Genomic DNA, 22,184 nt, shown 5'->3' with positions numbered 1-22,184 from the left:
AAACAAGAATCACAAAAAGACTTATCATTGTTTCATCAAGAACATATCATTTTTTGATACAGTAACTAACTTGGAACTCAAGGTACTACCATGGCTACAGTTTAGTAGATTTCATCAAAGCATTTGGTGAAATAAATCCTAGGCAATATTGGCCAGAAAACAGTACAATTAAAAGAATTCAAGGGGGCAGGTGGGTGGCTGAGTGGATTGAGAATCAGGCCTAGAGATGGGAGATCCTGGGTTCAAATCTGGCCTCAGACACTTCCCAGCTGTGTGACCCTGGGCAAGTCACTTGACCCCCATTGCCTAGCCCTTACCACTCTTCTGCCTTGGAGCCAATACACAGTATTGACTCCAAGATGGCAGGTAAGGGTTTAAAAAAAAAATTTTTTTTTTAATTCAAAACTGGTTAAGTAACCAAATACGAAGATAATTCATTAACAGTTCAATGTAAACTTGACAGGAGATCTACAGTCAGGTGCACCACTAAACTGTGATCAGTTCTGTGTTAATATTTTTATTTTATAGATGAGGAACTGAGACAAATAGACTTAAGTGACTTGTCCAGTGTCACATAGCTAGTATTTGAGGCAGGATTTGAACTCAGAAAGAGATTTCCTGACTTTAGGCCCAGGACTATCTACTGTGCCAATTCAAAACTGAGCCTGGGGGGCAGGTGGGTGGCTGAGTGAATTGAGAATCAGGCCTAGAGATGGGAGGTCCTGGGTTCAACTCTGGCCTCAGACACTTCCTAGCTGTGTGATTCTGGGCAAATCACTTAACCCCCACTGCCTAGTCCTTACCCTTCTTATGCCTTAGAATCAATATTGATTCTAAGATGGAAGGTAAGGGTTAGAATTAGAAGGAAATAAAAGAACCTGATACTACAGTCATGTTGGAAGAACCAATGTCACATGTGCCGGAGGGGGCTGCTCCCCCCCCCTCCCTGTGAGGTCATTTCTCACATGATCTGCCCCTCCACCCAGTAGCCCAAAGGGAGCACTTCCTCCCTCCCCTGTCTGGGGTAAGGCAGGCAGCTCCCATAAGGCCTGAGGGTAGTAGTCTAGGCACTTGGTCTCTAAAAGGTTCACCATGACTGTGCTAGAGAATTGAGCTGAATCTAATGATTTGAAATTCAATCAAGAGAAATGTCAAGTACTATCCAAGTCTCTCATACTACCTCTTCTATCTTCTCTACAAACAGTTTCAACTTTACAGTAAAAATAGAAGGCAAAATGATGAGAAATAAACTGTCATCGCAAGCTCCTTCTTCCCTGGTCTACATCTCACTACCTTGAAGTCACCTCCTATTCTGCCCTCCTTTACCCCAGGATCTGAAGAGGTAGCCCTTCTCATTGACATGGTAAGACCCTTCATTGTACTATGGATCCCATTCCTACTCCCATCTTCCAACAGATTAGCCTTGACAATTATCCCTTCTCATCTTCAATCTCTATTTACCATTTCTTCCCCTACTTACAAATGCATCCAGATGTCCCCCATATGGATCTCCTCTTCCTTTCACAGCTGAGCTCCTAGAAATATTTTCTACATTCATTGCCCCCATTTTATGTAATCTCATTTACTTCTCAACTTCTTGAAATCTAGCTTCTGACTTCATTCATCTAAAACTATTTCTAAAGTTGGTAGTGATAGCTTAATTGTCAGATCTAATAGTCTTTTCTTCAATCCTTGATGCCTTTCTGATTTAACATTGTTGATCACTCTCTCTTCTCTGGGTTTCTGTGACACTTCTCTGTCCTGGATTCTCCTGTTGTCTGTTCCTTCTCAATTTCCTTTGCTGAAGCATTGTCCACATTGATTAAGTTGGAAGGAGAGGATGGTTTAGGTTAAACGTAAAAGCCTACAAAAAGGTCATCATTGAAGACTTAACAGACTACTGCATACAGCATTTAAGAGACCACTGGTAACATTGGAGAGAAACGTTTCAGTAGTATCAGAGCTCAGAAACCCAAATATACAGTTTGAGAAGTATGTGGTAAGAAAAGTGGAGCTAAAAATCAGACCACTCTTTCTAAAAAGTCTGACAGTAAAAGGAAGGAGAGATATAGGACTTGAGGTGATAGAAGGGTGAAGTAAAGGCATCTAAACTCTGAGAGAGAATTAAGAATGTTTATAGGCAATAAGAAAGGAGCCAATAGAAAGGGAAAGAACTAAAGATGAGGAACAAAGAGGAAACAATCAGTGAGGAAAGCTCCTAGAAGATGGAAGAGTAAAAATATAAGGCTGAACTTGACAAATAAATAAAAGGACATCTTCCTCAGAGCCTGGCAAAAAAGAGGGGAGATAGGGGTATAACAGTTAAATTAAACTGTAACATTTAAATTTAGTTTCTCTACTAAAAGTATTATTTTTTAGAGGTTTATTAAAGATTATTAGAAATCAAGGAAATAAGAAAATACAAAATAAGAAAAGCACATGTCTAGGGCAGAATAGCCCATTCATAACCACTTACTTTACATCTTGTGAGATGCATGTGCTTAGAAGCGGAAGCAGAGAGGCCAAGTCGGCGGTACAGTCAGTTTAAATACAAATTGTGTTCTTAGCCCAGGTGGGGATTCAGGTGAGATTATAAGGAATTCTGGGAACTGCCAAGGACTTCTGGGGATTGAAGTCTGGGGTTCAAATCTCCATTTTTACAAGGGTCAATATATATAAAGGGGACTAGGAATAAAGACAATTACATATATTGTCAGACATGGTCCATGCATTGGTTTGTTCTTCTTAAGTGTTTATTTCAAAGGAAGGGATTACTGAGAAATGACAGTGAAGTATAAATAAGGCATCAATAAAATATGTTTTTAGATGCAGGGCAGATCAGATTTGGAATAGAGGAGATGAAGAAGCCCAAAACGGCACAGCCTTTGATTTTTTCAGCAGATGAAGTTATCTCCTGAGAAGGGAGGTGACAGAGAAAAAGGAACCTTGTGGAAAGAGGATACCTTCGCAATATTGTTGACTTACTTTAGAAAAGCAGGATAAATGCTTCCCTGCTATTTAGGTATATGTTGTAACTCTGCAATACAAGTTCCTTGAGAGAAGGGTCTTCTTGTATCTCCAGAGCCTATTACTATCTCTTGTACATTGTAGGCATTTAATTTAAGAGAACCAAGTTCCCTGGGCAAGTCAATTAACCACCACTGGCTAGCCCTTACTGCTCTTCTGCCTTGGAACCAATACTCAGTATTGATTCTAAGATGGAAGGTGAGGGTTTAAAAATAACAATAACAATAATAATTAAAGCTGTCAAAAAATGAAGTGAAATGACTTTGGAGGTAAGGATTTCTTCAAACAGAGGTTGGATGATTCCTTTTCAGGGGAGAACCAGAAACAAGCATTTAAGTATCTGCTTACTCTATTCTGGACACTATAATATGGGCTTTACAAATATTTTCTCATTTATAGTGGGAATTCCTTATAATATGGATTAAATGGCCACTGAGATCCTTCACAACTCTCAAATTCTGTGATTTTGTGATTCTGTACTGTCCCAGTATAGTTTTCTAAAAGGTTAAAAGCTGCTCAGAGAATTATATTAAAGAGCTGAAAAATTCAAGTCAGTATGGTTTTAATTCTATATTTTTCTTCTTTTTTTGAGGACCTCTTATTGTCAGTGGCTTATTTTTTATTCAAGAAGCCAAATCCATCTAATCTAAATCAGATCTGAACAAGAAATCTTTCTACAATACAGATGACAAGTGTTCACCCAGATTTTGTTTAAAGACCTTCAGAAAGGGGAGAATACACTACAGTACATTCATTTTTAATTATCTCTAATGGTTAAGAAGTTTTTCCCAGCATCAAGAATAAATCTGGCTATTTGTAATGCCCACCTCATTGTTCCTAGTTCTGTCCTCTGGGGCCAAAAAGAACTGGTCTATCCATTTTCCATATGCCAGCCTTTCAAATACTATAATAGTTGTGCCATTCTCTCCTTAAGTCTTCTCTTCTCCTTCTTAATCATCCTCAATATTTTTAACTCATCTTTACATGGCAAGAACTCAAGGCCCTTCACCATCCTACCTGCCCTCCTCTGGATGCTTTGTGGCTTATCAATTTAATTCCAAAACTCAACATAGTATTTCAGATGTAATCTGAAAAGGGCAGAATTAATTACAGGACAATCCACTTCCCTAGTCCTGGATGCTACCTTAATTATCCCTCTCATTACAGTTTAAGATTAGATCAGCTTTCTTGGCTGCCTATTAACTCATATTAAACTTGTAGTCCACTAAACCCACCAAATCTTTTTTAGATTAACTGTCTTCATAAAAGAAGCTAATAGGGGCAGCTCGGTGGCCCAGTGGATTGAGAGACAAGCCTAAAGACAGGAGATCCTAGGTTCAAATGTTACCTCAGACACGTCTGTGTGACCCTGGGCAAGTCACATAATACCTATTGTCTGGACCTTACCCCTCTTCTGCATCAGAACCAATACACAGTATTGATTCTAAGATAGAAGCAGCAGCTTTTAGCCATCTTGTTTTCCTCTGACTCTTATTATCTCCTAACTTACACCTCACCTATGTTGTCCACCTTAACATTCCTTGAGAGAATAGATAGTTACTATTTTAGAGTATACATGTACCTTTCAAATGCTAAGGGAATTTCCTTCCTTTTCAGTTCCACATGTCCTTTCACTCCATCCACCCAGTCTCATAATCAAGTTCCTCACATAGGTCTGGATTTCCTTTTTCATGTCAAAAATGTTTATGAGGGGGAAAAAAGTGTATCAGTTGTGTATAGGATAAAAGATGGGCCAACATGTTAAGAAGACTAGTATCCATAAAATATTGAAAGTATCAGAAGGCAACTTCTATCACTTGGGATAGATCCTCTACGGAAGAGTTATATAAAGAAAATGGAAAAAAAAACATATATATATATATATATATATATATATATATATATATATATATATATATGATAAAGCAATATAGATGGATTGCCACCTGGCCTGTTAATAACCAACCATGATGAGATTACAGATATAGTAAAAAATGAAGTAATCCCAAAATTATCAATTTTCTGAAAGCAGAAAAAATCTATAAGTCAAAGTAACTTCTTCCCATTTGTATTAAGTACTCTGAACACAAGATTCAATGTCTCTAATACAGATTAATCTATATGCTTTATCCCAAAGACAAAAAAAAATTTCCTTAATATACAATATACGTGTATTCAACCTTGCTTAGGTAAAGTGTTGAATTCTAATTTTTTCTATGTTATCTTCAATTCTCTTAAACTGATTCACAATCATACTAAAAAAATGACTAAATAATAAGTTAAATCATTCTGGCAAAAACCTGTTAGTGGGTGTGTTGCAATAAAATTGCAAAGTACTGATGAATTACCTGATGCTTTCTTCCTCTCTGAAGCTGCCTGAAATGTGTCCTAAGCATCTTGTATTGCTAAATAGATTGTCTCTGAGACGTTCTTAGCTTTTAGACTCACAGCACTCTTTGGTAAAAACACAGCATTTTATCCCTACAAGGCTCATCCATGAGCTGGTATCATGATAACCCATCTAAGGGAAAATAAGGCTGTAACCAATCTTTACAAAAGAAAATATTTAATATTTAAAAGATACTTCCAGAAAGCAAACCTTTCCAGTCAAGAATTGCAGTTGGGTATTTACCATTACAGTTTTACATTTTTAAGTGGACAAAAATGAACAGAAATCCTAGGCTAAAAGAAGAATGACAAGATCAGTAAACACTCACTCATTTAAGTGCCACATTAGGAGGAGAAGAAAGGGTGAGGAAGAGGAAGGAATACCTCACTAGAAGTCTCCTACATCAGTGACATCACAGGTATCCAACAAAAATCCAAAATGAGGATACCAATGAGCAAAGAAACACAGATGTTAGTGCATTTTGAACATAAAGTATTTTAAATGATGAAATTAACTTTCCATCACTTAAAATTTTAAATTTGGAAGGACTAGCCACACAAAGATACACATAAGAATATCATCTTAGTGTTTCTTAACCTCATGCAATTTCTATGGACAGTTAAAAAGTGAAAACATGGTGTAAAGCAGGTGAATACCTACTTTCTATACATCTACTTTCTCTCAACACAGACAGTCCACCTTTTAAAAAATAATTTTAAAAGCAAAGGTCTAGGAGGCAAGCTAAGTGGCTCTGTGGATTGAGAGCCAGACCTAAAGCTGGTAAGTCCTGGGTTCAAATATGACCTCAGATTGAGCTCTGATCAAGTCAATAGATTCCCATTGCCTATCCCTTCCTACCATCTGCCTTGAAATCAATACTTAGTAACTATTCTAAAAGGGTAAGGATTAAAAAAAAAAAAGCATTAAGTACACTCATATTCTATTTACTTGGAAGGAAAAAAAATTATTTAAGAAGTATTTACGTTAAATCTACCAAACCTATAATTCTGTATATACATTTCGGGTCTAAATTTGCTATTTTTTTAGACATGGTTGCAATCCCCACAGAGAGCATGTGCAAAATGTTTTTCAATAAAGCTTTAGGATCACCCAAAAAGAATTCTCTGTTGTCCCCCCCCCCCCCCCTTACAAATTACAAAATGTTAAGCCGGTAGTCTGACAGTCTAAAATACAACTCATCTACCTAAAGGAACTTTTTAACATCCTCCACAGGCTGCCTATTTAGTTGTAAAACTACCCCACCTGTGTGTGGACTGTAATCAGTAAGGTCAGACTTAATAACCCTAGAGACCTCACCCTCCCATAGCACCAGCAGAGTATTATAATGAAAAGAAATCGAATGTTTTTTGCAATAAACCCTCAGATGAAGTCCTGGTGCACTAAGTGACAAGTTATCTTCCAAGCCTGGTACTCATTCCAGAGCTCCTCAGCAGAGTGTGTTTGCCCGATAGGACAGAGGGCAATGCCTATCTTTTAGGCCTACTATTCTCTGATAAGGAGACTCTTACTGAACTTTTTCTTCCTTGAAGTGTTTAACTAACATATACATTTGTGTCACCATATATTGCTGAATAAATATTTTAAAGTCTTTAGGTAACTTTGCAATTTATTGGCATCACCATATGGTAAAACTCAAAGTTTATGGATGAGGTAGAAGCAAAATACTAATGTTGGAAGAGGACAAAAATAACTTCATAATTTTATTCCTTTTCAGGATTTAAACAATTTCCCCTATCTACCTACTGTTTTTTTCTTCCAGAGTTACAGCTCTCTCCGTCCTGACAGTTAACATGGAAAGACAGGTTCTTCGTGGGTCTCATGCTCCTTACTTACTAAATGATAACCGCTATCTACCTGAGCCATTATCTAAAAAATTTATTGCATACAATTTTTCCGCAACAAGCTGTTAAAAAATTCTGCCTAGAACAGATTGTGTGGTCTTTAGATGAAGCTCTTGCCCATCTATGTCACTTACATTTTCCCTAAGCTAATTAAATACATTGGGGGGGGGGGGGGAAGGGAGAGGGAGATATACTAAAGGAGCTCCCTCTGGATACTTTAGTGACATTCCCCTGCCGAGCCCCTCCTTTCATACTCTCTATGAAATCCAAGCTTCTGGTACCGGCTTTCAAGGCCCTAGAACGCGCTACTGCCCCCTTACCTGCATCTATTTCCATTTCTTCCTAATCCCCCCCCCCCATTCCTCATCCAGCCCCACGGCCCGTAATCTAAGCACACCCCGTTATCCCCCTTCCTTCCTACGCTCACTCTTATCCTCCTCTTCTACGCCAGCTCCCTCCGCCTCCCCGGCTGCTCAATCTCCCACCCGGGCTCGCGGCACTGGAAGAGAGCGAGCTCGGGAGAAGGCACTACTTTTTAGATCCACGCCAGAAAAATCACCCGCCCGGGGTCACTTCGGAGCAGCGTCGGGAGCACAGTAGGCAGTTCATAAATGCTCGCCGCCGCACCCCCAACCCTCAGGGCTGGATGTCCTCCAGAGTTGGGCCAAAAAGACAACCCTCCTCCCCACGGCAGTCTGCCCCACCCCCACTTCGGGGACAGGGGATGCTCGAGCGGGCCTGGGGGGCCCGCAGGCCTGGGATGCGCAGCCCCCTCCTCACCTTCAGAACTCGGATCCCCCCAGGTCGGCGGCTCCCGGCGGAGATCTCGGGTGGCTCCGGAGGTTCCAGGGGGCCCGTGGGCCCCGGCTCCACTTCCCCCATCCGCGGCGGCGGCAGCAGTAGCGAGAGGAGAGAAACGACCCGCACGACGGATGGACGGCGCGAGACGCACCGCGCGAGACCAGGCAGCGGCAACCCCGCCCCCCGCAGTTCCCAGTGCAGTCCCGCCCCTACACCCCGCCCCGCCCCGCCCCGCGGCTCGGCCCGTCTGGGCCTCTACGCAGAACAGTCGGGCTCCCGCAGTCAGCCCGGGCAGGCGGAGCCTCGGCCGTGCTGCAGGGTTCGGCCTCCGCTCCGCTGCCATTGGCTGAGCGCGGTTCTGGTGACTGAAGCTGGGGGAGGGGGAGGAGGGAGAGATTATGCTAATTACGAACTGTGACCCCCGAAGCCACCCTAGCAGCCAGAGGAGCCCGAGAAGCCCTAGGCAAAGGCGGCATGTGTGCTAGTGGCGCCTGCCTTCCCGGCTCCTGGGCGCTCCCACCTGGGCCCAGGCACCTTAACCTCCCGCGAGCAGACGTCGTGGAGTGGCCGAGGAAAGCTCTTCTTCGGACTTCTACACTGGACCTGGGCCCGACCCCTGGATTTGCGGAGCAGCCGGAAGAAAGCTGGGTCCTTAGTGCCCCCTGGAGAGGACTGGCCCAACTTCGGGCCTTCCGAGGGTTTTGTCTCTGCCCACTGGGGCCCTTCGGTTTGGGGCAGAGAAGCACTTGCTTCAAAAGTCGTTTCCAGATATTTCAGCTGTTCTATTTCCATTCAGCATTAAGTGACTATACCAAAGCTCTCCCTTTCCTGCCTCCCTCTCCCGTCTTACCTGGTAAATCCTCCTATATTTATCTCTCCAAAAGCCTCCCAGATTTCTAAGACCTTGTCCTCACACAGGTGCTAATGACTCATTCTTCAAAAGCAGCCGGTTAGGAGCTTGGCAGCAAAAGCCACTAATCTCTGGAGATCCTTAGGAAATGGAACTATCACGAATTTTCTATTGCTAAGGCTCAAACCACCTAAAACCTGCCAGAAGGGCTGAGAATAAACCACCTTAAAAATTTTACTCTCTTGTTTTACCATCAGCTATAGCTCTCAAGCTGACCACAGAAGATAAGAGGACGAAAAACTGATTCAGCAAAACTCGGCAACACATCAAAAAGGTGGCATACAACTGAATTTGTTTCAGGGTACCCGGTTTCTTCTTGTGAAGCAAAGAATTAAAAAAAAAAACACAACTTAATATTCTAGCAGAAAATACATTGACTGGAAACTGACTTATCCAACCACTCTGACTCCTGAATAATGACTTCTAAAAACCACAAATTTATTTTTACAACTGGTCAATCCCTCAACACATTTTCATAATACCCACATTATGCAGGCAGCTAACTGGCACTGCATAGACCAACGGCTTTGAAGTCAGGAAGACCCAAGTTCCAATCTAACCACAGACACAAGCTGTGTGACCCTGGACATATAAACTATATGCTCATCCCCTTTCCTTCTTGCCTCATGAGGATGAGGTTCAAACGTAGGAGAAGTGCTATATGAAATATGAGGTATCACTTACTTTCATTTGATGCACTCTATACTCAACAGGCCAATCTCATTTCAAACAGAGGATCTGAGTGTAGAATGACTATATAGTTTTCTCTTTTTTCTAGAAACTTATCAATGAAGCAATACAAATGAGAGGATTTCCATTGTAAATTTTTGGGGTTTTTTTCCAACAAGAATTTTCAGGAATAAGGAATAGATTATGACTACAAAAGAGGTCATAAAAGACTAAATCATCTTTTCCAGATCTGAAAAGTTCAGGTTACTTTCAAATAAAAAGCAAGAGAGAACAAAAAACAAAGATAAGGGAGTTCTACCTGTGACTTCTATCCTCATATTAAAAGAGCCAAAGGAAGTTCTCTAATTAATCAGGTCAATCCCTTCCCTCTTTGGAATTACCCAGTCAGGGGCACCAATGTCTTTCTAAGTCTCCCAAGTTAGCTCCTCGTTCATCTCCAATTGACAAACCTCAGCCCAACCTCCATAGTGATCCCTTCTTCCACTATACCTCACACCTGAGCTACAGCAATAGCTAAGGTCTCTGTGCCCCAAGGATCTTCTGTCAATCTTCCCCTTCCAAAGTTCAGATACCACTCCATTATTCAAACTCCAGTGACTCTCTCTTACCTTTAGAATAAAATAGTAATTAATTAGTAGTTTCTCTTTTCCTACATCTAGCCTATCTTTCTGGCCATATACATCTTATATATCTGCATTTCCCCCATTCTTCAATCTAGTTGAACCTCTGCTCTTGGCTGTTCCCCTCTTAGAATCCTGTTTTTCCAATAGTCAGTGCCTTCACTACTCCTGGCTGCAGCATCTTTCCTCCCACCTAAAAATTAAGATGGCAATGATGATGATGCCATGAGGATTTTCAGGCTGGCACAAAGTGCTTTTAACATATCATCTCACTGTACTGATATTTCTGAGAAGCAGCCAGCGTGGCAGAGGGGAAGAGATGGCCTCAAGTGAGGGATCCCTGTTTTCAAGTTCTGCCTTTGACCCTGGAACCATCACAGCTTTTCAGTGCACCAAGCAACTCTGGTAGAATATTGGTAAAAGCTTTCTGGCATCATGATGTCTTGATTGTGTTAGTGAAATCACAAGTTTAGCCCCTCTTCCTTTACTTTTTGAGTCTCTGAAGGGTTTCAGTTATATTGAATCATGAAGATATTACAATGTATTCAAAAGTTGACTTTAATGAGCAAAGTGTTCATGGACCAGGCTTATGGATGTTTCTAATATTTTATGACTGATTTCTGAATCCTTAAATTGGATGGGATTTAAATTTTGTGGAACTTTAAAAAAAAATAAGCCTCTTTTATTATTGTCTGCAGTCTGGAAGCTACTTGTAAAGGCCCTCTGAAATGTCAAAAGACATACTCTTATATCTGAATAAGCTTTTTTTGCTCAGCCCTTGACTCTTGGACTCTGACTCTGGAGCACTGACCTGCTGACTGGATGAAAGAGTTCTCTATGTTCCCTGTCATTTTGTTTCATCCATGCCTCACTTTCTCTAGTTCTTAATCTTAACTCATTACTTTCCTGCTTTCAGCTTCCCTAGTCAAGTGATTAAACCCACAGAATTGTATGTAGGGGCTGCACCACTATATATTTGGTGCCCAATGTGGGGCCAAATATGTAGCAGTTCAGCCCCATACATGCTCTACAGTGATTTTTGCCTTTGTATCCCCACAGCAGAGAAGTCACTTATAATAAACGCCTGTTGATTCCCTATTTTTGCATTTGAATTTGTAGGACAATAAGAATTCAATGTGATTGGGGAGACATAAAAGGTGAGGTTATACTAACAATCAGCATGGGCACATAATATCAAGCTCCCTGAGGGCAAGGTCTGCTTTTCATCTTTGTCCCCGACCCAAGTATAGAATTTCACATTAAGTAGGTATATTTATTGAAATTTCATCCTTTAAAAGTTTGGAGATCTCTAAGCACATGTAGGATTTCCCTCTACTTGGGTTAGAGACATTACTGGCAACATAGGAAGGGAGGAATGTAATAGAAAGAGGGCCAAGTGAAAGTTTGGGGCCAGAAGTTTTTTTAAGAAGTATATTAAAGCTAGGTCCTAGGTTCAAATCTGGCCTCAGACACTTCCCAGTTGTGTGACCCTGGGCAAGTCACTTGACCCCCATTGCCTAGCCCTTACCACTCTTCTGCCTGGAGCCAATACACAGTATTGACTCCAAGACAGAAGGTAAGGGTTTAAAAAAAAATGAAGTATATTAAAGCAAAGTCTTTAACTTAAAGTAAAACATAAAGGGTTATGATTAGTCCTTGTAGTTGACAGTGTTTTCTGGTTGTCTGAATTTTCATCTTTCCAAAACTGAAAAACAAACAACCACACCTGTTTGAGCCCTTTTCACTAGACACAAACTATGATGAACACTCCCTTTAGCAGTCCTTCAGATGTAGATCAATATCTTAAGATGTCATTGTTAAATTAATGTGGACTTACTATCAACCCTTCATTTCTGTGTTCTTCTGATTCCTCATTATAGTACTGGTAGAGACACTGGGTACTCAAAATGCCACAAGTTCTAACAAGCCTAGCCCACCTGAAAAGGTTTCAAGGTTAGTCTAGTAATGGACCATACTGATTCAGGTCTAACCTATTTATCAGGATCAGCTTTAGGGTAATGAGTTATTTGGCCACAAAACTTATAAACATATATTAAGGTTGAAGGTACTTGTATTCTGCGTGAGTAAACGTAGTGCCCATACCAAAATAATAGGTTCTAGAGGTGATATTAAAAATCAATGGTACTTTTAATTTTCCTTCACCCTAAAAATTTTGAGCCCCTAAATATAATTAGTATCACATTTATTGGTTCTGAAAGACCACATTCATTATTTCTAGAGAGAGCTAATAATCTCTCAGAGTAGATATCACAAGTAAACGTGGAAAAACTTGTTTTCTTCTTCTGGGGAAAAGCAAACTCCTTCCCAAAGTCGCCAAATTTAGATCAAGGCAAGAGGGCTGTCCAGTCTTCTTTCTCCATTCCTATCTTTACTTACACTACAGGATGGCCATGGAACACACCAAAGAGTGTGAGAGAGATGTTTAGGAGCAGTCAATGCAGAGAAGCACTTATCAAAACTGCCCCATAAAAGCTCAAGACAGCTTTTATAGCAAATGGTTAGGATCCTACAAGCTTTCACATCTGAAAGTTCCACCACAGCTTGGTTAAATGAGGACATTTCTTTCATAGCTTAGAGACATCTATACCACAGAACGTTAACCTGACTTTGGAGCTAAATAAAGGAATTTAAGGTAAAGTAAATAATTTTTGGCTAATAAAAATATAGGGATAAACAAACAAGAAATAGTCAGTAACATACTTATTAAACATTAACATTTAAAATATAATTTACTATTATATACTTATATAATAGCTATATATAAAAATAATTATTTAATATACAGCACAATAAATTTTTTCTATAGTTGAGTAAAATGTGTTCTGTTACTTCATAGATACAAAATATTAGTTCAATTTTGCTATAGATACTTTTGCACCACTTCATAAAATCCCAGAGACCGAGTTTTCAATTTCTAAGTTTCAACAAAAATAAGCAACAATATTTTAACAGTAGGGTAGTTTTAAACATTTGACTTGCAGAAATGTTGCTTACTGAAACTGTGCCAAAGAGCATTTTCAGATAAAACAAATAATTTACCCAAGGCAATGCTAAAAAACATCTTAAAAGATTTTTTTCTTAATAAAGGGATTATCTCTAGGAGCATTAAACAATAACTATCTGTAGCTGCCAAATCATTAGCTACTGTCAGATGCAAGGAATAGCATTTATACCTAATAAACCATGTACCAAATCTCACTTTGGCTAGTCAAGCCTTCCTTTTGTCCAGACAGAGCTAAAAATTTCACAAACATGTCTAGTAACCATTCCTCATCACCATAGAGATTTCAATTACACATAACAATTTACTAATCTATTTATGCTCAAGTGGGCACAGCCCAGAAAAATAAAGACAAATACAGAACTAAACATTTAGGCGGTGCTGAATATGTTTCATTTTCTGTTTACCTTAGATTACTTAGGCTCACTGGCACTTTCTAGTTTAACTGTGCAGGTTGCTATCTCTGGGGAGGTTTCTTAGATTTTTTAAATGAACAAAGTTGTTAGTAAGCTGGAAGACTCAGTTTAAGAACCCATCAAGGTCTTCTGATGCACTTGTAAGAAGCAGCAAAGCAGTTTTAAATCATCGAGTATTGACTTTTTATTATTAGTCACCGTTCATAATTTGTTTCAACCAAAAGACAATACACACAGCAGAATTCTAATGCATCCCATGTAAATGTTTACATCCATTATACTCCTCGCTCTCTTCTAAGAGTTATCATTTTGAATTTTTTTACATCCCAAAAATATGTCTGCAGTAATTAGAACTTCATCAGGCACCCCACTTGGAAAGAGCCTTTAATATTTTTTTTTACAGTAAAGGAGATGGGATGGGGCTTGATGTGAAATGTAACTTACAACATCATGAAAGAAAAGGGACTTCACAGGAACAAAGTGAAAGTTCACAAAGAAACAGTTTAGTGGCTCCTTCTCTCTCGAAGCCCCCAAACAGAAAATAAAACACAGAACACACAAAGCTCAACAGCAGGTTTGTTTTTAACATTTTTTTTCTTTTTTCTTTTTTTTAAAAACCTCCTCACTGCTCCATTTTGCAGCAAGAACCAGCCCTGTGGCAAGGAATGCGCTGCCTGTCTGTGCAAGCTGCCACAGCATTTTCTTCTGTGGATAAATGTTGAAGGCCTTGTGCAGTTAGCTGAGACCAGTCACTGCTATTGCTTCAAAGAGAATTGGTTCACATTCAGTCCACGAGCCCCTGTTTCCTCTCTTCCCTCTTCTCCCCTTACCAGGGCTGGCTACATGAGGTTCAACCTTCAAGCCTTGGTAGTTCTCTTCTCCAAACCCCAAATATGCAATCAAGCCCCCATGCACACAGGCACATGCACAGGTGCACACATACATACACACAATTCTTAAATATTTATTTGCTGTTCTCCTGCTGTCTCTTGGTTCAGGACACTGAAGTTAAAATACATTCACTAGAAAAAACATTGGCCATTCCACCACTTCCTTTCTCCCATGTGTTCTCTTGGCTCTAATCACTTCCCAATACACAGTATAAGAAGGTAAGTTTAATCTCCAAGTCAGTATCCCCTAACTCCTTTCAGAAGGGCACAAAGAGAAGCATGTCATAAAACAGATGCAAATCATTACTCAAACTCTTAGGGCTAAATCCAAAATTCTTTCACACATTAATGGAATAAGCAAGGGATACAAAACCATAACTTATCCAAGCAAAAGGGAAAAAAGTATTCCAACTGTTACAATGAGGAATGTTTATTTAAATGAAGATCTCATAGTTAACTGATGATCTCAAAAGACTGTGCCCTAAAGATGGCATAAAACATTCCACTACACTGTCCCAGGCATTTCAAGATAACGCTGGAGTCCTGTGGTCAAAGTCTCTCAGAAAGAGCCATTCACAGTTTTATATGCTTACTTAGATGAATCCTCCCTCAGGACTACTTCTGGGGAAAATGCAAGCTACTCTGGAGGAGATAATGAGGTAAAAGTGCATGTGAAATTGTCCAAGACATATGTATGTGTGCAAGTACAGTTCCCAACCCCAAGTTTTATTAAAACAGATTAGAGAGTGTCTAGCTCCCCACAATGGTCCTTGTAGCTAAAACTGTCCCCTATTTGCTCCTCCTGAAATGGTACTAAGGAAAGGAATCACTGAATGCTGAAATGTTCAAGTATTCACAGCAATTATGTAAATTCTTTTAGCTGAAAATCATTCAGAATGAAAGGAGAGCAAATCCAGGTCCCAGAAACTAAGGCACACTGAAGCTTTCCGTTATCCAAACATTAGAAAGTTTTCACAACTATCAGTACCCTACACAGTTACTTGACTGCTAATCTCTTCAGGAAGGAGCTCTACCACTGGTCAGATGAGTTTGGGCCACACTTCTATGGCTTCTGTCTCCAAATATGTTCATGTCCCAACGAATATACTTTGTGTTAAGGCTAAGATGTGTGTGTGTGTGTGTGTGTGTGTGTGTGTGTGTGTTTAGGATCATACTATTTCCTCTCCAAATTATGATCCACCAGAAATACTTTATCAGTGTGGTTCATTCCTTTTAGTCTCACTTGTCAGCTATGTTCTTATCCAGAGAATATCTCCCATAAATTTCTTCAGTACCTCAACTCGGTTCTCCAACTTAAAAATTCTCAACTGGTCACCTATAAACAAGAGAGCAAATAGAGATACTACTACAAAAGTATGTTAAAGAAAAATTCCAATCAAGAAAGCCACAAACTATTTATATGTTATTTCTAGCTCATGTTTCAAAGCACCCAATAAAGGTATTGGGAAAAGAAACCTTTAAGAACTACCTTCCAAAACAGAGGCGGACCAGTTTCCTTAAGTTTTGACAAGTCCACAATTTACTAAAAATTATGTGCAAAGGTAACATCTGGATCCAGATTCAGTCAATCCTATACCAGTGAAATAAAAGTTCCAGCTGATTTTACTCTCCTGTGTCAACAAAACCTGGGCATTCACTTTAGCCCAACTCCAGTCTGTCAGATAGGTTAACAATATCCTAGCATCTGATACAGAGCTAGGTTTGACAAGGGACTGAAACGTCTTTCAGTCCCAGACTGGTGGAATGAAGAAGAAATGGGTTTGAACCAGTTTTAAGACAGCAGAAAAATGAGTTATCTGTACTGTTCTCAATACAGTAGCACTTATAAAGGATGACATCGAGGTGGGCACCACTTTCCCCCATCTTCTAGAGCCTGAAAGACACAGTACTCATATATTTGAATGTACATAGTACACTCAATGTGTACTATAGGAGTCACCTTTATCTCATTCCTCTATCAAATCAATTCTAAGGTGCACAGTTTAGTGATACATTGATCCTTTCTGAAAGGCACTCAGCATACCCCACTCAAAAGAGCTCAGACCTTGGGTCTTTGGCCCACATGTTCATGAAAAATTTTCTCCATAGAGAGAACAGTAAATTATTTGTGAAACTCAGGATGTTAATCCTATCCTACATTCTCTAAATGACTCTCACTGACACAGGGGGCGAGGAAGCTACAAGGCTTCATTCCAACACCATTAAGTACAATATAGGAAAGATTTCTTTAACTGTATGGTCTTTATTTCAGTGCCAGTGTTACAGATACAACACAAATGTTCCAGTTAGAAGAAGGAATTCAAACGGAATGCCAAGGTCCAAGCCAGGCTCAGGAAATAAAAGGGAGGTTTGAAGTAATGGGGAAAAAAAGACTCTCCAATGTGCTCTAGGATGAGTCAAATATTCACTCTTCATATGGGCAAAGGGGCTTCATGTCCATTAGTCTGAACCGTACAACTGGTGCCGCCTCTTTTCTTACCTATCTACCATGTCTAAGCAGCCAAGTTACTGGCTGGGGAAGGTTAAAATTCTTGGGGAGGTAGAGGTACGATAGCTTGTAGCGTATCTTTATAAGTTGTCTACTTTGTATTTTAGGGGAAGAGATTTTGAAAACTGTTTAAGTATACATGACTATAGCCAAGGAGTGGTGAACAAGGGGAGCTGGAAGAGCCTTGGAAAATTCTATCACAAATAGAGCACCATGACCTTCAAACCAAATCTCATCAGAAATTTTTTACTGCATCTGTCCAGTGTTTACAAATAACCTCTCAAGGCCTGACCTGCTCTTGGTTATCATACAGCTAACGAACATACATGTGTGTGTGTCTGTGTGTATACAGCAATGCACAGAAAAGGCTACTAGGAACCTAACGCCTCTTTCAAACATTGGGGGAACCAAAAGAAAAAGGCAGGGCTCCCTAATGTCCTTTTGATAGATTTCCATCCTGAATGCCAGATGTCAAAAGTGCCTGAAGATGGTAACCCAGAGAGTGAGGAACAAATATCCTCACTTCCCCTACCCCACAGAGAAACAGCAGAAAGAAGGGGCAACCATTTGCTTCAGAGAGAGAGAGCGAGTGTTTTCTTGCCGTGAATTCCAGTCTTCTCCTCCAGACAAGCTGCATATTTCCTTAGGGGCCCAGGGAATATTCTTTCTGGCTGTGAATGTGGGAGGGCTGGGGGGGAGGGGGGGAAGGGAGAAAAAAAGGGAAGAAGAGGAAGAGTGCACAGTAGCCTCCTGAAGCAGCCAGCCTCAACTGAGGAGGAGAGGAGATTAGTCTTTAACAAGCTATGCTTTGAGGTCAGCAGTAACTTTAGGGAAATCCTCCTCAGTAGCTCTCCTCGGCTCCTCGTGCCCACAGTGCAGTTTGGGAGGGGAGGGTGGGAAGGGGGGCTTGCCAGGGATCACAACCTCCTTCCCAGAGTTCCTTTGATTGGGTAGGACGAGAGTAAGAATGGTGCCAAAGCCTCACTGCCAGGACTGAGGTGGAAAGTTGTTCACTTCAGCTAGATCCTGCATCGCAGAGCCTTTGTGATTATAAGTAAGCTTGATCCTCATTCGGAGCTGCTGCTGCAAAGGTACAGGAAGGGGTGAGAAGAAGGGAAAAAAAACCATCAGGATCTTTCATAAAACACTTCCCTAAACACAAACAATGCTTAATAAACACAACTATACTTAATTCAAAGGGATCTGTACAATTTTAGAATTTGTTCTTGTGTAGAAAAAGAAGCACTGATGAAAACTGTTTTGGGGGCAGGTAGGTGGCTCACTGGATAGAATTCAAGGTCTGGAGATGAGAGGTCCTGGTTTCAAATCAGACACCAGACATTCCCTAGCTGACTGGGTGAGTCATGTTACTTAAGTAACCCCCCACTGCTTACTACTTTTCTGTCTTAGAATTGATACTTGATATTGATTCTAAGACAGAAGGTAAGGGTAATAGAAAGAAGAAAAATTATAAGATCATACATTTAGAGTTATAGAGTACATTTTGCACTAAAGAGTCTAAGCCCCTTCATTCTGCATATAAGAAAACAGACCCAGAGATTTCCAATGACTTTACCCAAGTCAAAGAGCTAGTATATGCAGCAGGACTCAGGTCTTCTAAACCAAGTCTGTCTATATGGCACAATTTCTATACTGGGAACCACCACTTTCATCTCTTTAAAGTTTAAAGTTTTGAATACTGAGTTTCCAAAGCCAGGAACTCTTCCTTTTCTCAATAGTCTTTTCTCCATGTTCACTAGATTTTTGATGATAATTTGTGTGGCTGGAAAATTTTAAAGTATGTATGCTGCAAGCAGATGAACTATAGAAGAAAAGGCCCCCCAAAAGAGGAAGCAATGGCACCAATAAATAAATGGGAAAACTAACTATTAACACTGCTCTTGTCCACAAAAGGCACTTAATAAATGTATTAAAGTTACACTGGTAGATTTTGCAAGCTTAATAAGTTATTTGTAATTTACATTTTATGAAATTTTGTAAAGCTATATGTAAACATCAGCCTTCTTTCCTCTGTAAGAAAGCAGGTTTCTCAGTAAGTCTAAATTGATTACTATTTCACAAAGCATCCTTTCCTTCCAACTCTACCTAAAAATCATGATCCATAAAAATGAATGATGCCACACTTTTATCAAAATCAACCATTATTGCAAAGGGTTAATTGGAATACAGACTTTAAAAATTGCTGAATATAACAGAATACTATTCTACTAAATATAACAAATTCAGAGAATCATGACAAGATTCATAAAAACTAAAACAGTGAAAAAAGTAGACACAGGAGAACATATGTAATTGATGCAATAATGTAAATCAAATGAACATGAAAAGGAAGCCAAATTAGAATATCTAAGTGTTGAAATAGAATGATAACCTTAGAGCCAGGAAGATATAAATTCAAATCCTACCTCAGACACTTTCCTAGGCAAGTCATTTAACCTTTGTATGCCTCATTTTCTTTATCTATAAAAACAGCTACTTCCTTACAGGACTGTTTTGAGGATTAACTAAGATAATAATTATAAAACACTTTGCAAACTGTTATTTGGAGAAATGATAATGACCAACCTTGGTCCCAGAGAAGAGAACATGGAAAATATGACCATCCTCTCAAAAGTGATTGCATACACATGCAAAATATTGTATGCATTGTCAGATCAGACAAAGCTACTATGTCAGTTAGTTTTGCCTAACCTTTTGTTGTTGTTGTTGTTGTTTTTTAACCTGAACTTTCTATCTTAAAATTGATACTAAGAATGGGTTCCAAGACAGAAGAGCAGTAATGGCCTGGCAATTGGGGTTAAGTGTTTTGCCCAGGATCCTAAAGCTAGGAAGTGTCTGCGGCCACATTTGAACTCAACACTTCTCATCTCTAGGCCTGGCTCTCTATTCACCGAACCACCAATCCACCCCTTTAACTCTTTTTCAGCATAGGAGGTACTCTATCAAGTATAATTGATGCAAAAAATAATGCATCAATATATTTTTTTAAGTTACACCATTAAGATTCCAAAGATATCTTTCAAAGTTTAGGATCACTTCATTTCTGTGGGATATAGTTTCTTGATCTATAAAAACACAGGGTTTGAGGTGACAAACTTTGAGGCTCCTTGTTGCTCTAGAATTTGTTGAAGTAGACATTTAATTTAGGAAACAACTTCAATCTAGCTCAAAAATTCTCCCCTAATGGGATGCTTACCTTCTGTGGGTTCAGAACTTTAATGACTTGTGTGATGGTCCCAGTATTAAATGCTGGGACAATGCTGCTGCTAGGAGATAAAAGCTGCAGCTGGAATGTCTGCAAATAGGAATGGTATTCTTTAGAAACAGCAAATCATTCAATAATACATACAATACAAACTTTATCCTTAGGTCTATCTCCATGATTAATCAGTCTCATACAGCCATATATGCAGGAAAGTCAGCTGATGATTCCTGTTTGCTTATTCCTATGTTTTAAACTCTAATTCCATATAGGAATAACCTCTGGGAGTCAACTCCCCAAGCCATACTCCACAAACCCATGAACCATCAAAGGCAATCTGCCACAAATTAGCAATTAGAATACAAAACCTTCTTCTCCCTTCTACCAATAATGGCCAATATCCCCCTTCTAAAGGTAATAGAGCAGAAGGAGCCCAGAGACACCATGGTTAACCATGGTTTGTTGTTTTTTTTTAAGTCCTCATGAGAATTCTGTTAAACTAAACATCTGAAAAAATTTATATGAAACAAGACAGTGACTAAATGAAAGCTAGCCAAAAACTAACATGTTTAATAACAATAATGATATATTGCTATAACATCTACCATGTGCCATGCACTGGATTAAGCACTTAAATAATACCTCATTTGATCTTCATTATAACCCTGCTAGGAAGGTGCTATTATGATCCTCATTTGACAGGTAAGGAAATAGGCAGAGGGGAAATGATTTATCTGGATCAAGTCTTTCTGACTCTAGGCCCAGTACTCTATTCACTGTGCCATCAGCCACTTCATATATAAAAGCTTCCCAAAACGCTATGTCAGTATTTTGAGCTCTGAAATAATCAAATATAATATAGCACAAGTTTATATGTATGGGTTGGCTAAGATTAGATTATGAGTATGAAAGAGCTATTATATAAAATAGTATCTCCAATTCTGCTCCCCAAGTGAGGTATCATATGGTAGAGGAAACTAGTGAATTGACATCCAAGGACCTCTGTGTCAGGTATAAAATGTTCATATATTGAACTCTAGTCTTTTAGTCTATGATGTATAATCTACACTACAAAGCAAAGTATTAGAAAAACAGATTTAAATTGGGAAAGTGAGGCAGGAGAGGACGAAGAAGTAAAGAACTATTATAAAAACTACGTATTCTCTAGCTCAAAGCAGAACACATTAATGATATTGCAGAACACATTAATGATATTCATGTAAAAAGTACTCTATTTTAAATTTTTACTGAAAATTACTACAAAAGTTCATGCAATGTAATTTCTTTGTCCCTCATGTATATATATAATATTTCAAAATGCCAATAAAGAACATGTCTTCATCTCTAAATGTTAATGGTTGAAGAAAACTTGAAGTGATAAGAATGAGCGATCTAAGAAAGTATTCATATAACTTAACTGGGTTATAAATCCATGATGTTAAATTTAATATACAATGTTTATTTGGATACAAAATAGAAACCAACACCTTAACAAGTAACCCAGGTAAAATAAGTCTTAATTTTATCCACTTGAACAGGAAGCAAACTTTAGACTAATGGTCCAGATTCTCACCCCTGGAGATAAGGGGCCCAGTGGGAATGCTGACATCATTTGAAAAACCCACTGGCAGGAGATTCGAGGCCAGCCCTCTCCCAGTAAGACCCTATGAGGGAATAAAATAGCCAACACAGGGCCATTTTCCACGTGGAGAAAGCCCAACACTGGTAGGGGTAAGTACTGCCCTCTTCTCCCCTTATGTACAATCCCTTTTCATCCTTTCCTCTATATTGGGTGGTGAAATATGTGTTGGGAGGAAGGGGTAAG

The 22,184-nt window shown here is 39.5% G+C and overlaps 2 protein-coding genes across 6 annotated transcripts in view; both read right to left on the bottom strand.

Moving 5' to 3' along the window:
* PHLPP2 (PH domain and leucine rich repeat protein phosphatase 2) overlaps positions 1 to 8,422 on the bottom strand; it is a 113,717-nt gene extending 105,295 nt beyond the window's left edge. For 2 of the 3 annotated variants that reach the window (XR_008917827.1, XM_056824361.1), the window contains exon 1: positions 8,059 to 8,422. Coding sequence is in view for 2 of the 3 variants with exons in the window: in XM_056824361.1 (XP_056680339.1) it covers positions 8,059 to 8,160 (102 nt within the window). In the remaining variant the exon portion in view is untranslated. Of the gene's footprint in view, positions 1 to 1,480; positions 4,862 to 8,058 lie in introns of those variants that run through there. The other variant, XM_056824363.1, reaches the window with a different exon arrangement.
* Positions 8,423 to 13,896: 5,474 nt separating this feature from the next.
* The window catches only part of AP1G1 (adaptor related protein complex 1 subunit gamma 1), a 73,520-nt gene continuing 65,232 nt past the window's right edge, over positions 13,897 to 22,184 (bottom strand). For all 3 annotated transcript variants that reach the window (XM_056824392.1, XM_001367293.4, XM_056824386.1), the window contains exons 22-23: positions 20,354 to 20,452; positions 13,897 to 18,219 (exon numbers count right to left, since the gene is read on the bottom strand). In XM_056824392.1, the coding sequence (XP_056680370.1) occupies positions 18,118 to 18,219; positions 20,354 to 20,452 (201 nt within the window). In that variant the 3' untranslated portion in view covers positions 13,897 to 18,117. The remainder of the gene's footprint in view (positions 18,220 to 20,353; positions 20,453 to 22,184) is intronic.

The sequence above is a fragment of the Monodelphis domestica genome, chromosome 1, assembly GCF_027887165.1.
Source record: "Monodelphis domestica isolate mMonDom1 chromosome 1, mMonDom1.pri, whole genome shotgun sequence".
NCBI lineage: Eukaryota > Metazoa > Chordata > Mammalia > Didelphimorphia > Didelphidae > Monodelphis > Monodelphis domestica.
This window is presented reverse-complemented; position numbering and strand designations above follow the sequence as displayed.